Consider the following 12,778-nt stretch of genomic DNA (forward strand, 5'->3'; position numbering starts at 1 on the left):
GCCCTTCAAGGCAAGGAGCGCTGAACTGGGCCCCGCCGTCTCAAGAACCGCTGAACTGGGCCCCGCCGTCTCAAGAACCGCTGAACTGGGCCCCGCCGTCTCAAGCACCGCTCCGCTGGGCCCCGCCGTCTCAAGAACCGCTGAACTGGGCCCTTCAAGGCAAGGAGCGCTGAACTGGGCCCCGCCGTCTCAAGAACCGCTCCGCTGGGCCCCGCCGTCTCAAGAACCGCTGAACTGGGCCCTTCAAGGCAAGGAGCGCTGAACTGGGCCCCGCCGTCTCAAGAACCGCTCCGCTGGGCCCCGCCGTCTCAAGAACCGCTGAACTGGGCCCTTCAAGGCAAGGAGCGCTGAACTGGGCCCCGCCGTCTCAAGAACCGCTGAACTGGGCCCTTCAAGGCAAGGAGCGCTGAACTGGGCCCCGCCGTCTCAAGAACCGCTGAACTGGGCCCCGCCGTCTCAAGCACCGCTCCGCTGGGCCCCGCCGTCTCAAGAACCGCTGAACTGGGCCCTTCAAGGCAAGGAGCGCTGAACTGGGCCCCGCCGTCTCAAGAACCGCTGAACTGGGCCCCGCCGTCTCAAGCACCGCTCCGCTGGGCCCCGCCGTCTCAAGAACCGCTGAACTGGGCCCTTTAAGGCAAGGAGCGCTGAACTGGGCCCCGCCGTCTCAAGAACCGCTGAACTGGGCCCGCCGTCTCAAGCACCGCTCCGCTGGGCCCCGCCGTCTCAAGAACCGCTGAACTGGGCCCTTCAAGGCAAGAACCGCTGGCCCTTTGGCAGACGTGGCAGGGCAGGATCTATCTCGGGCAGGGCTGCAGGATGTCCTCTGGCCAACTTGCCTCCTCCAGTGGCAGTGGGGTCTGTTATGGACTGTATGGACCGTGGCTTTGCACTCCCCAGGATGGCCCAGTGGGCAGGCCACCCACTGTATGGACTGTATGGACTGTGGTTTTGCTCTCCCCAGGATGGCCCAGTGGGCAGGCCACCCACTGTATGGACTGTTTGGACTGTGGCTTTGCTCTCCCCAGGATGGCCCAGTGGGCAGGCCACCCACTGTATGGACTGTGTGGACAGTGGCTTTGCACTCCCCAGGATGGCCCAGTGGGCAGGCCACCCACTGTATGGACTGTATGGACAGTGGCTTTGCACTCCCCAGGATGGCCCAGTGGGCAGGCCACCCACTGTATGGACTGTATGGACTGTGGCTTTGCACTCCCCAGAATGGCCCAGTGGGCAGGCCACCCACTGTATGGACTGTTTGGACTGTGGCTTTGCTCTCCCCAGGATGGCCCAGTGGGCAGGCCACCCACTGTATGGACTGTATGGACAGTGGCTTTGCACTCCCCAGGATGGCCCAGTGGGCAGGCCACCCACTGTATGGACTGTATGGACAGTGGCTTTGCACTCCCCAGGATGGCCCAGTGGGCAGGCCACCCACTGTATGGACTGTATGGACTGTGGCTTTGCACTCCCCAGAATGGCCCAGTGGGCAGGCCACCCACTGTATGGACTGTATGGACTGTGGCTTTGCACTCCCCAGGATGGCCCAGTGGGCAGGCCACCCACTGTATGGACTGTATGGACTGTGGCTTTGCACTCCCCAGGATGGCCCAGTGGGCAGGCCACCCACTGTATGGACTGTTTGGACTGTGGCTTAGCACTCCCCAGGATGGCCCAGTGGTCATGGAGTCCCCTCGTGGATCTGGCGTCGTGTACTCAAGTGGCTGAGGTGCCCCCCCTTCCCTTCCCCCTGAGGTGCCTGTCCTATTTTCTTTCTGATGCCCCTGCAGTGTTCTCTCCGTGGAGTTCTTGTCATGGGACTGGGCCTTGCCCCTTTGCACAGGACCCCTGTGATCCACGGACAGTGGTTGGACTACATTTAGTAGCTGTGTATATTTTGTACATAGTTAATTTATTTATTGGGATTACTGGTGTACATATTTCAATATATCTGCCCGTTTATGATCTCTTATTTTGGTCTTTGCATTATTTCGGAGGGGGGTGGTTTGTGGGTTGTGACAGTGATCTGTGGGAATGCATTGATGTGTGTGTTGTAGTGGGTGTGGGTGGGTGGGTGTGTGCCGGTAATCTTTTCCCTCCCCTGTGTCGTAGGTGCAGTACTCACCGATGTCTTCCGCGCCGCCGGGCGTGCTCCTGGTATATGAGCAGGTATAGGAGTGCGGGGATGACCTGCAACTCTGGTTCCATACTGCCGGAATCTCGCGTGGAGTGCGTAGAGGTGAGCGTTTTCCCGTTCGTAGTCTGTTTCCGCCGTGTTCTTATCGGCGGTGCTCCCGCCCCGGAAAAGGTGGCGGATTGGTGGGTCGTGATAGGGTGGGCGGTACATTGTCTGCCGCCTGGCTGTTGGCGGGGACTGCCGCGCTGTTTGTTTGTACCGCCGTGGCGGGCGGAGTGTTAATACGGCGGGCTGTGTTGGCGGTTCCCGCCAGGGTCAGAATTGCATATTTTAGACCGCCGGCCTGTTGGCGGCTTGGCCGCCGCTTTATCACAGACCGCCAGGGTCAGAATGAGGGCCTTTGTCTCCAAAAAGACAAATTCCTATATTAAACCACATCAATCCCTATTATCAAACATTAAACGCCTAGAACACCAACATTATTCTTCCTCTTCCTCTTCCGTGCCTGATTTGCAAAAACTTATGAATGCAAAATTGCATTTTAATAAAATCTCTACGGTCAAGACTTCTTTTTTACTTCGTAGTTGTGCCGCTACTATGGTGGTTGCAATAAAATGGGGACATTTCTAGTTAATTACATAAAGATTAGGAAACAACACTGCACACTAGACTCTGTTTTTAAGGACAATGAGATTTTGACTGATTTTGTCAAGTATTACAAGACTCTTTACACTCTGACTCTCCAGCCCACCCAGCTCAGATTGATGCCCATTGAAAAGAAGTTAAGAAGCCTAATTATGGACAAATTGATTTTTCTCCTAGAAACTGATATTTCTTTGTCAGAAATTCTTCAAGCTTTCCAATCCCTTAAGAAGGGTAAAACCCCTGGACCAGATGATTTCACAGTTGAATTTTTCCTTCACTTCTCCAATGTTTTGCTTCCCAGATCATTGCATCTTTTTCAAATCTTCTCAAGCTCTGTATCCACTAGTGGTACCTTTCAAAAGGCCACTATCTATCTTATCCATAAAAAGGGCAAGGCCCCAACTTTCTGTAAGAACTTCAGACCAATTTCTCTGGTTAGTGTGGATTATAAAATCATTGCCTAGTTGTTAGCTTTACGCCTTGATCCCTTTTTGCCTTTGATAACAGGTAAGGAACAATCTGAAATTGTCAAAGGTAGACTTGCATCTGATAACTCTGGATTATTCTTAAATGTATTGAACAAAGCTTCCTCTCTTTCTTATTTTCTAGCTGCGATTTCTTTAGATGCAGAGAAAGCATTTAATCATATAGATTGATCCTTTTCTACTTAAATCCTTGTCTTGGCACAGGCTGGGTCCCCCCATCTCGCTTATCTGTCTACTCCATCAATCCCCCATCTGTCTGTTCTTGTTAATGGGAAAGTTGCCAGCTACTTTCCACTGAGGCTTGGAATTCGCCAAGGCTGTCTATTACCCCCCGTCCCTTTTGTTTATACTGGCTCTTGAACCCTTTTTATCCCTTATTAGAATTAACACTGTAATTGATGGATACTGTTATGGAGATACACACTTGGAACTTACTGCCTATGGTGACAATATACTCCTTCTTTCTAATCCCAAACATTCTGTTCCTGCATTGTTCCACAAGATAGGATTTTCCTCAGTAACAGGGTATAAGATAAATGATAAAACTAAATTTTGTTTTAGATACACCAAGATCAAATATTTGGGTATCTGGTTTACTCCTTCCATTAAGGACTCTATTACTGTGAATATAAATGATTGTTTAGATAAGGTTGATACACTCCTCTCATCATGGAATCCTCTGTATCTTTCCTGGTGGGTCGTCTTGACTCCATCAAAATGATGATTTCACCTATCATTTTATATATTTTATCCATGACTCCAGTATATATACCTGTTACATTTAAAAAAAACTGGATTCAAGATTACTTTGGAGTAGTAAAAAGTCTAGAATTTCATTTAGTCATCTTCGGAAATCTAAGCAGGAGGGTGGGGTTAATTTCCCAGATTTCTGCTTATACTATAAAGCTTTCTACTTGAGGCAGGCTTCTAGGTACGGTTCTTTGTTACGATCTTCGATTACTATTTTATACTTGTGCCCTACCAACACCTTATCATCAGTCACAAATCTTAACTCGTAACTCTTTCCTACACTCTCCTCTTTGATATAATAATCTCATCACTATTAATAATACGTCCTTATTTTGGAAATCCTAGAGACAAAAGGGTATAGTATGGGTCAAGGATTTATTTTCTAATGATACTCTTTCTTTCTCACAATTCCAACAATTGTTTAATGCCCCTCGCGCCTTTGTGCCTAAATATCTTCTCCTCCACTACGCCAAGGCCTAAAACTGAGGTAGAAATTCAATGGGAATTGGATTGGAATGTACCTTGACTATCCCCTTCTGGAACAAGATATGGGATAGGATTCACAAGATTTCTAGAACAGCCTCTATTTCACAATCACTGCTTTTTTTTAATAACAAGACTTCATTTTACCCCACTCCCCCACTGCTAAATTTTCCACGACCTCAATTATGAAATGTTGGTCATGCAATCTTCCTAATGGGGATCTCATACATCTATTATTCCATTGCCCTTCTACTGATTCTTTTTGGGGAAAGGTTTGGTTCCAACTAGCCTCAATTTTTCATTTCCAGTCCTAATTATCTTCCTTGACACTTTTTCTTAGGTAGTTTATCCAAAGACATCAACTCAGACCTTGATAATTTGAAGCTATTAGATCTCATGTTAGCTCTGCTTTTCAACAAATTACTCTGAATTGGAAATGCTCATCTAATATGTCTTATAGAGTTTGGGGGTATAATGTTTATCATTATCATAGGTTAGATACTGCCTTTGCGTCATTGTACTGCCCTTCTGTTAAGTAGAGAGTCATAATGGTTACCATTAACACCTTTTTTAGATACTGCTCTTCATAACTATACTAATTGTATTTCATCTGAAAACTTTAAACTGCCATAAGATGTTTTATCTCCCTGCCATTCTTTCTCAATATTGTTTCTCAATATTAATATCCATTTTTCAACTTGTATTTAATTATTCATATATTGCATGATATTGTTGCCCATTGGTTTTCTCTTTGATATCCTTCCCTCTCTCCTTCCTCCCCTCGTTTATTCCCCAATAAATGAGCCCTGCTGAGTCCCTCAACAAATTTGTAATTTACCCACCTCTGATTATAATATGAGCTTCAGCGTTCCGGTATATCCTATGCACCAACCCCATGATCTGGGAAAGGACCCCAAATTTAGCTAAGATGTGAAATACCATTTCCCAGACCACGAGGTCAAAGGCCTTTTCTGCATCCAGGGATCACAGTAGGGATTCTATTTGCAGTAAAATAGCCCAACGCTTCAGCTAAATAATGTGTATTCATTGGCAATTGACTTCCAGCAATAAAGCCATTCTGGTCATGATGAATTACTTTAGCTGCTATCTGATTAAACCGATTAGCCAAAAGCTTCATAATTACTTTGTAATCAGAATTTAATAAAGTAATTGGATGGTACGAGTTAGGGTCTTCCCCATCTTTTCATTTTCTCAAGAAACTAACCACATTTTCTGGAGGGAACAATGTCAAAATAGTGCCCCCTTCAGCATTGTATTAACTACCAATAAAAAATACTCTGCCAATACCTCAAAAAGGATTTGAAAAATTCCACAGTGAGGCCATCAGGACCACAAACCTTCCCATTTGGGAGGCTTTTAATTACCTCTACCAGCTCATCTTTAGTAAAAGGAAGAATGATATTTTCATTATCCTCCTTAGAAAAGCAAGGGATAGTAAGTCCAGATAAAAAAAATTCTAGAGCTTCTGGATCTACCACTTGATTTCGACTGTATGTCTGCCTATAATGCTCTAGCATAATTTCCCCAACTTTCTTTTGCTTCATACACCTCACCCCAGAACCCAGGCACTTCAGGGCATGGATCATATCATTAGCAGCTTGTTTCTTATTCATAACTTGATATGCTTAAATGTGTCTTTGATTTATATTACTAGTTGTTGTTACTATATGTGTTACTATTATTTCCAGACAACGCTGCTTTACCTTAAAAAAATAAATTGCGCCCAAATTTCCCTTAGTCTGGGTAATGAAGTCTTCAGGACTTTCACAAAAGGGATACCATTGGCAAAGAATAATTATTTGTATTAAAGTCTGCAACATTAGTTTATTTTTTTAGAAAAGGACTACAACTCCCAACCTATCCACTCCATTACAATTGCTTTCTTTTATTTATCGTGTTAGTAGGAGGGAGCTTCATGAAAAAATGCCACTTTACAGACGGTGGCAACACTGGCATTATCAATAATGATGGAGCCCCTCCCCCTGCAGAATGTGATGAGGGGAGCCTGAGTCTCCCATATCTCACAGATAGTCATTGATCTCAGGCTGAATAGGAGTCCCCTTGATGGTTTGGGGGGGCATCTGGGATAGGGGACTTCCCAGCACTGCAGGGGCTCTGGGCCCTGGGTGCCAAACATCAAAGTCTAGCACATGCACAGTTACCACATTTAAAATCTACTTAGGCTTAACCTTTGCATGTTTGTGATGTGCTTAAGTGTGAAGTTTCCATTGCTTATGTGTGAAACCTTGAATGGCAAACTTACTTATGATGTGCCAGTGTAAAAAAATCCTTTATTGGTATAATCTATGAAGATGAAGCACAGAAACTATCTCCAAAATCAGAAATTGAACCAGCAGTAAAATAGCCCAACTGACTGAGCCGTAATGGAGCATGATACGGTTTGCCTTGGATGCAAACCACCTACCATCAGTCTCTTGTCCTGTGGGCTTCTTGGTAAAGGTTTATGTGATGATGCATGGAGCACTGGAGTGTGAGATAAAAGAGGGGAGCAGAGAAAAAAGGATGTTGTTGTGGTTTCTGCTGCTGAAATTTTATCTGCAGGCACAGGAATAAAGTGGTACTTTAGAATACTGCCTCGAATTGTCACTGAGACACCTTGTCATCATCTGAATCTCACTGTCATTAACGCACTCGCAGCGTTTCCGCCCTCCCTTCAGAATCATGTATTGCTTTCTCTCCTTATTATATTACTGCATATCTAGTGCTTCCTACGATCAGGCTCCTGCAGCAGCTCTCTACCTCCAGGATCCTGCAACCCTCCCTCCACCCAGACCAATCCATCTCGGTTCTGGCAGCACTCATTCTCCCTGTGTCCTGCAGTCCTCTGTACAGCTCTATTAGCATCCCCACATGCAGCACATCCTCTCTGTGTGTCCACCCACTTCATTCTGGAACATGCAGCATTTCTTTAGTTTAGACCCATAAGGCATCATAATCCAGGTTTCTGCATCCCTTGTCCGCTTCAAGCTGCTGAAGCGTCCCTTCCCTTTATGAGTCTTCAGCACTCCCTCAATTCAGACTCTTGTAGCCCTTGCTTTGGGTGCCTCAACCCCCCTTCATTCTGAAATATATTACACTCTTCTTCATTCTCCCAGCAGCTCCTGCCCCCCCCCCCCCCCAACACCAGGATGCCCGTATGAAACTGCTGTGCTTTATAAGTTCATTCATCCATTCCAACATCCCCTTCCTATGCTACTGTTGGTATGACTGCCAGCTGGCCCAGTGCCTGTGTCCGAACTTACGCCAGTCCTGGCTGTTATCTGATCCGTAGCACAAGTCTAAGTTGCATTCTGCTGCACAGCTTTGTGCAGTTTATGCTACAATCATATTTTACATGCTTGCTTCGTCCCAAATTCTTAATTCATTAGGTTATATTCCTATTTTTGTTTTCCCATCAATCCATGTATTCAAAATTATTAGAATTTCAGTCTAATCATACTTGCACCCTTGAACCCCAGTGAAGTTTTGGACAAACCCTTCATCGGGGGATGTTTTTCACAGGCAGCGGGAGGGGAAGACTTGCACAATTTTAGGTGGAAGCCCGCTGATGGAGTACAAAGAACAGACCTCAGTGGACTTATCTAACAAGCTTTCGAAATACTTTTTTGAAGAAGTTGCAAATATCTGTGGTGGCCCTCAACCTTACTGTTTTTCCTGTGTTCAGGGAGAAAAGTCAATCTGCGCCAGATCCGTTGTTGGTTTTATTTTCTGACAACAAACTCCCATTTTAGGAGTTTGCTTTCAGAAGTAAAAAAAAAAAGATTGCTCAGCAAGTGTATCAAAAATGGCAGAGAGAGAACCCCATCTGCCCGATAGGAAGCCTTTGCTGCCATGGTGGGCCAGCAGAAAACTCCCAAGGCTCTCACATGAGACCCTCTGATCTTTTTATAGGTATCTAATTGTAACAGATTTTCCTTCTGTTTCATAGAAAATAGCACCTTGGCCCGAAATATGGAGGAAATTGACCAGGATTCGTACTTTCACACAAATTGAAACATATCTGTAGCTTGTGCGAAAATTAATTTAATATGTGTTTCAACCCAATAACCTGTCTTGGCAGTTGCGGCTACTAGATAGGCCCGATTCACAAAGGGAATTACTTGTAGTAAAGTAACGAGTGCGGAGTCTCCGCAATGGGGGAGGAATCTCCGCATGGCATCTGCAGAGAGTGCACCGTGCGGAGATTTTGCCCCGAGTGAAGAAATTCTGCCACCAGGGCGGCGAAGCACTGGTAACTTTACTACACGTAAAGTCCCTTTGTGAATCGGGCACCATATTTCTACTACTAGAAGGATACTTTTTAAAGACAGAAAGCGAATTAAACATTCTGATGAATCACATTGTGCCCTGGCCCACAGACCTTTTTATTTCATAAAAGCTGCATAGTTTAACCCCTCAATAGGACAGGCCCAAAGGAGATGGGAAATCACTCGCACTCCATAAAATCAACACGGGGGTGAATTTATCGAGTGCAGTAAGTAACCATCATTACAGGCACTCCCTTAATAATGGAGAATAGCTGCACATTGTTTTGCTTGCCGCGCCAGAATTGCATCTTCAAGTGAATACGTCAGGTTCGACTTGCTGAGATTTAGCAGGGTATAGAATATATCACACCCAGTAATTACAGGGTAAAATATCATTCGCATTACGTAATTCTGACCCTGCAGAAAAGGGTTTTGGCAGGAGTTGGAGAGTATTGGTTCACTTGTAATCAGGCCCTTACTGTATCTGCACCTACATTAATGTAATATGAGGGAATGAACAATTCACTGACTCCAGAATTCTGCTACTTTACAATGAGCAACAATCAGGGAATTTACGTTTGGCGTAGCAGTACACTTGCGCGTTTACTATTGCAAAAAGTATTGTTAAATGTAGTATTTGTTTTGTTGTGGCCTGTAATGTAGACTGGGTAGGGATTCTGGCTGATTCCCGTGTGATCCTGCAAAGCAGAGTCTTCGATGAACACTGATACCTACCAATGAACGCCAGGACTCCGACCAGGATGCCGACGGCCATTCCGACCGATGGAAACTTTGATGCTGGAGGCTCTTCTCTGAGGCACTGCCTTGCTTCGGTGCAGCTGCATACATTCACTGAAAAGGACAAACGCAGGCCTATTACATTTATGGCATCTCTTGCATTAGCAAGTTTTGCTACTGCACATTGCGAATTATCCCAGAAGCTTGAGGCTGGTTTTGCAGCAAGCTTGTGTGAGTGTGCTCGGAGGGTCTTGTGCTTCAGTTGTGACATGCAAGGTGGTATCCTCCTGGACCTGTAGCACTGCTTAAATTGAGCTGGCGGTTGCGGATGGGGCCCACCAGCACTCTGTTTTTGGAAGCAGGACTTATTTTGCACCATCAGACTTTGACGCTCAACTAGACAGTGAAAGGCAGCAAAGCGGCCTAGAACTGGAAGAGGGAGACAGAAACACAGTGACAAAGGGAGAACGTGGGGACACAAATGGCCTGCAAGAGTGTGATACTGGGGCAGGGCGTGTGAGGTGGTGGATGGAAACGAAAGGAAGTGTAATGAACACTAGGGTTGCTTGGGCATTCAGCAGTGCTGGTGGCGGGCTCCTGAGAAAACCTTTGGGATCCTACACTTGTTCTTTTACAAATTAGGCGCTGCATAGAGGGTGAACTTGTTTGTGGTAATGGCAACAGATCTTCCAACCTCCCACCAATGCAGCAAAGAACCACAGCTTGAATTGAGACATATGAGAGGAGATGGTAGAGTTCAGCAGGTAGAACATGAGCAAGAGGAGGGCATTAGAATCAGTGGTGTAGCCAGGGTGACACCGAGCCCTAATACAAGCAAAAAAAATGGGCCCTACCTCGTGGTCTGGTAGAAATAAACAACTATATTTAGGTCGAAGTAGACCCCTCTCACCATTCGACCCGGTGGCACTGCTCCTGCTGCACTATGGATAACTATGCCCTGAGCAAGATGTTTCAATTCTTTGGGCTAGAGGGTGAGGGAGAGTGATTTGAACATATTGATATTAACTATTGACAATAACAACTGTTTATTAGAACATTTACATGTTCACTGATTCTGTGCGAACAGATGTGTAGCAGTGGGCACTAATGTACGTGAACGATAGAATCACAGCCCCTTTCAACCTGGCGACTGCTGAAACAGAAAGAGTTCCATCAGAGGAGTGCATATGGCAGTGTTCAGAAAAATGTCCCCATCCTTGGTTAGCAGTAGCCACACCATCATTATTATTTGGCAAAAGGGCCAGGTGGTGTGAAGGGCCTTCAGTTCCCCAGTTATGGCTGTTTTTGTACTCTGTGGGGATATTGCCTCTTGAGGGTGCATGGCATCCAAGCTATGCCAATCATTATTTCAGGCCTCGGATTCTGCCTACAACTATAACTATGGTGTTAGAGGGTTTCTCACTACAAAGCTAGAACTGGCATTAGCTAACATAAATGCATAGCATTACTTCAATATGCAAGGTAATTATATGTTATGTTAAAATGCGTTTATCAATCAACACACCTCCACCAAAGTTTCACGGCGCTATGGAACTAAATATAGAACTTACTAAAAACACTGAACTGTAATGGAACAATAAAGGTTAAAAAGTAAAGTCATGAGTGTTTATCTTATTGTAATGAGGATGATATCCTGAAAACTGCACAGTACCTCGAACATAGACCTTTCCTTCCTTAGGCGGATTCCCTCGGTCTTTAATTTTTATTGGGACTTGATGGAGTTTCATCTCAAAATCCTGGTGCTTCATTGTAAGGAGGGCATGAGTCACTGTAAGAGATTTCAAACCATATAAATGTAAACATTAAACACATTTGTTCCACAAATGTGAACAATATTTGAAAACATTGTCATGTACACTTCCGCAACATTATCAGCATTAGCAATGTTATAATACTTGTGAACATTTTTTTCAGCGCCACCATCTCTATGTTTATTGTTATATATAGTTACAATTTATTAAACAAAAAATGTATACGAAAATGTGTAAACGACACCCAGCAGAGTAATATGAGTTCAGAAACCCAATAAGTATTTTAGGAAAAAAACAGCATTGTAGGGAGAAAGAAAACATTGAAACTGGAGTGAGTAGAACAAGTAACAACTTACTCTCCCAGATTTGTGGATATAACTTCTTACAATAATTCCAAGTACTGTCAAATGTAATCATAACCCTTCTAGATGTCTAAAACAAATTTTATGTAGAAGGCTAGAGACCCATTCCTTGAATCCAGCATCGTCCTAGCTGCCTAGATGTACTATTCCAATGCTGCAGAACAAGGTTCTTACACATGGTCACAGATTTCGCAAGTTTTCCAATTATTCTTATCTGGGTGTAAAACCTTGACACAAGGACCAGCATTAAAAATGATCATTCTGATATCCAACTTAAAGTCCCAACCGCAAACACAGTTCACTCTAAGACATAATCCTATGAAGATCTTATAAAAAGAAAAGACGCAAAAAATGAAGCAAACCACTTAATGTCTTTAACAAGGAGCAAATCCCAATAAACCCCTTTCAGCTACTTTACTGGAGAGTTGTATACTACCCCCAAAACGTTTTTCAGCTCCATGTTGGAAATGATATTCAGGCCCCACGCATTCTGTGTGCACCAGGCCCATAGTTTCTCCAAATATCTGGGAACAGCTCCCCACTGAACGTCTGACTCCATTTCCAACTTTTTTTCAACATTAGCCAACAGCACATACTCCAAACCATAAAATAAATAAATGGTAACAAATCGGTGAAGACTTCAAAGGAGACTTTCCCTTAATTCAAGTGTATCAAATATAAGTCTGACCAGAAATGTTCCCTTCAAAAGAAGGCAAATCATGTAACTCGTTCTTCAGCACATTATACATGTCGATATTCAGTCCCGACCACTCATTGTTCTGCCTTAGATTGTTAAAAGAAGTCATTCTTTATCGTCTTCACCCGTTGAATATACTAATTTCCCACCAGTATCCAGCCTCGCGCATTACGCATCGTGTCATTACATCATGTTTGTTCCTTAAGGAAGTGTAATCACATATGTTTCGATAGCATCTCCTCCTTTCCAAGTTTCAGACTGAACACTTTGAGGCTTGCAAACAACAGTTCAGAAGAGACCAGGTACCCCCTCTAAAGTAAATAGAACAGATATTCAAAACCTATATTGCCGTACCTCTCAAAATAGTTTGACAAATGCAGAGCAGCTTAATTTGTCTTTACTGCGTGACAACTGCATGCAAGA

General features: G+C 44.6%; 1 protein-coding gene across 2 annotated transcripts in view; it reads right to left on the bottom strand.

Moving 5' to 3' along the window:
- CDH17 (cadherin 17) overlaps nt 1-12,778 on the bottom strand; it is a 371,516-nt gene that overhangs the window by 26,245 nt on the left and 332,493 nt on the right. For both annotated transcript variants that reach the window (XM_069220475.1, XM_069220476.1), the window contains 2 exons: nt 11,197-11,313; nt 9,522-9,638 (listed from right to left, as the gene is read on the bottom strand). In XM_069220475.1, coding sequence (XP_069076576.1) covers nt 9,522-9,638; nt 11,197-11,313 — 234 coding nt within the window. The remainder of the gene's footprint in view (nt 1-9,521; nt 9,639-11,196; nt 11,314-12,778) is intronic.

This window comes from Pleurodeles waltl, chromosome 2_2 (genome assembly GCF_031143425.1).
Source record: "Pleurodeles waltl isolate 20211129_DDA chromosome 2_2, aPleWal1.hap1.20221129, whole genome shotgun sequence".
Classification (NCBI taxonomy): domain Eukaryota; kingdom Metazoa; phylum Chordata; class Amphibia; order Caudata; family Salamandridae; genus Pleurodeles; species Pleurodeles waltl.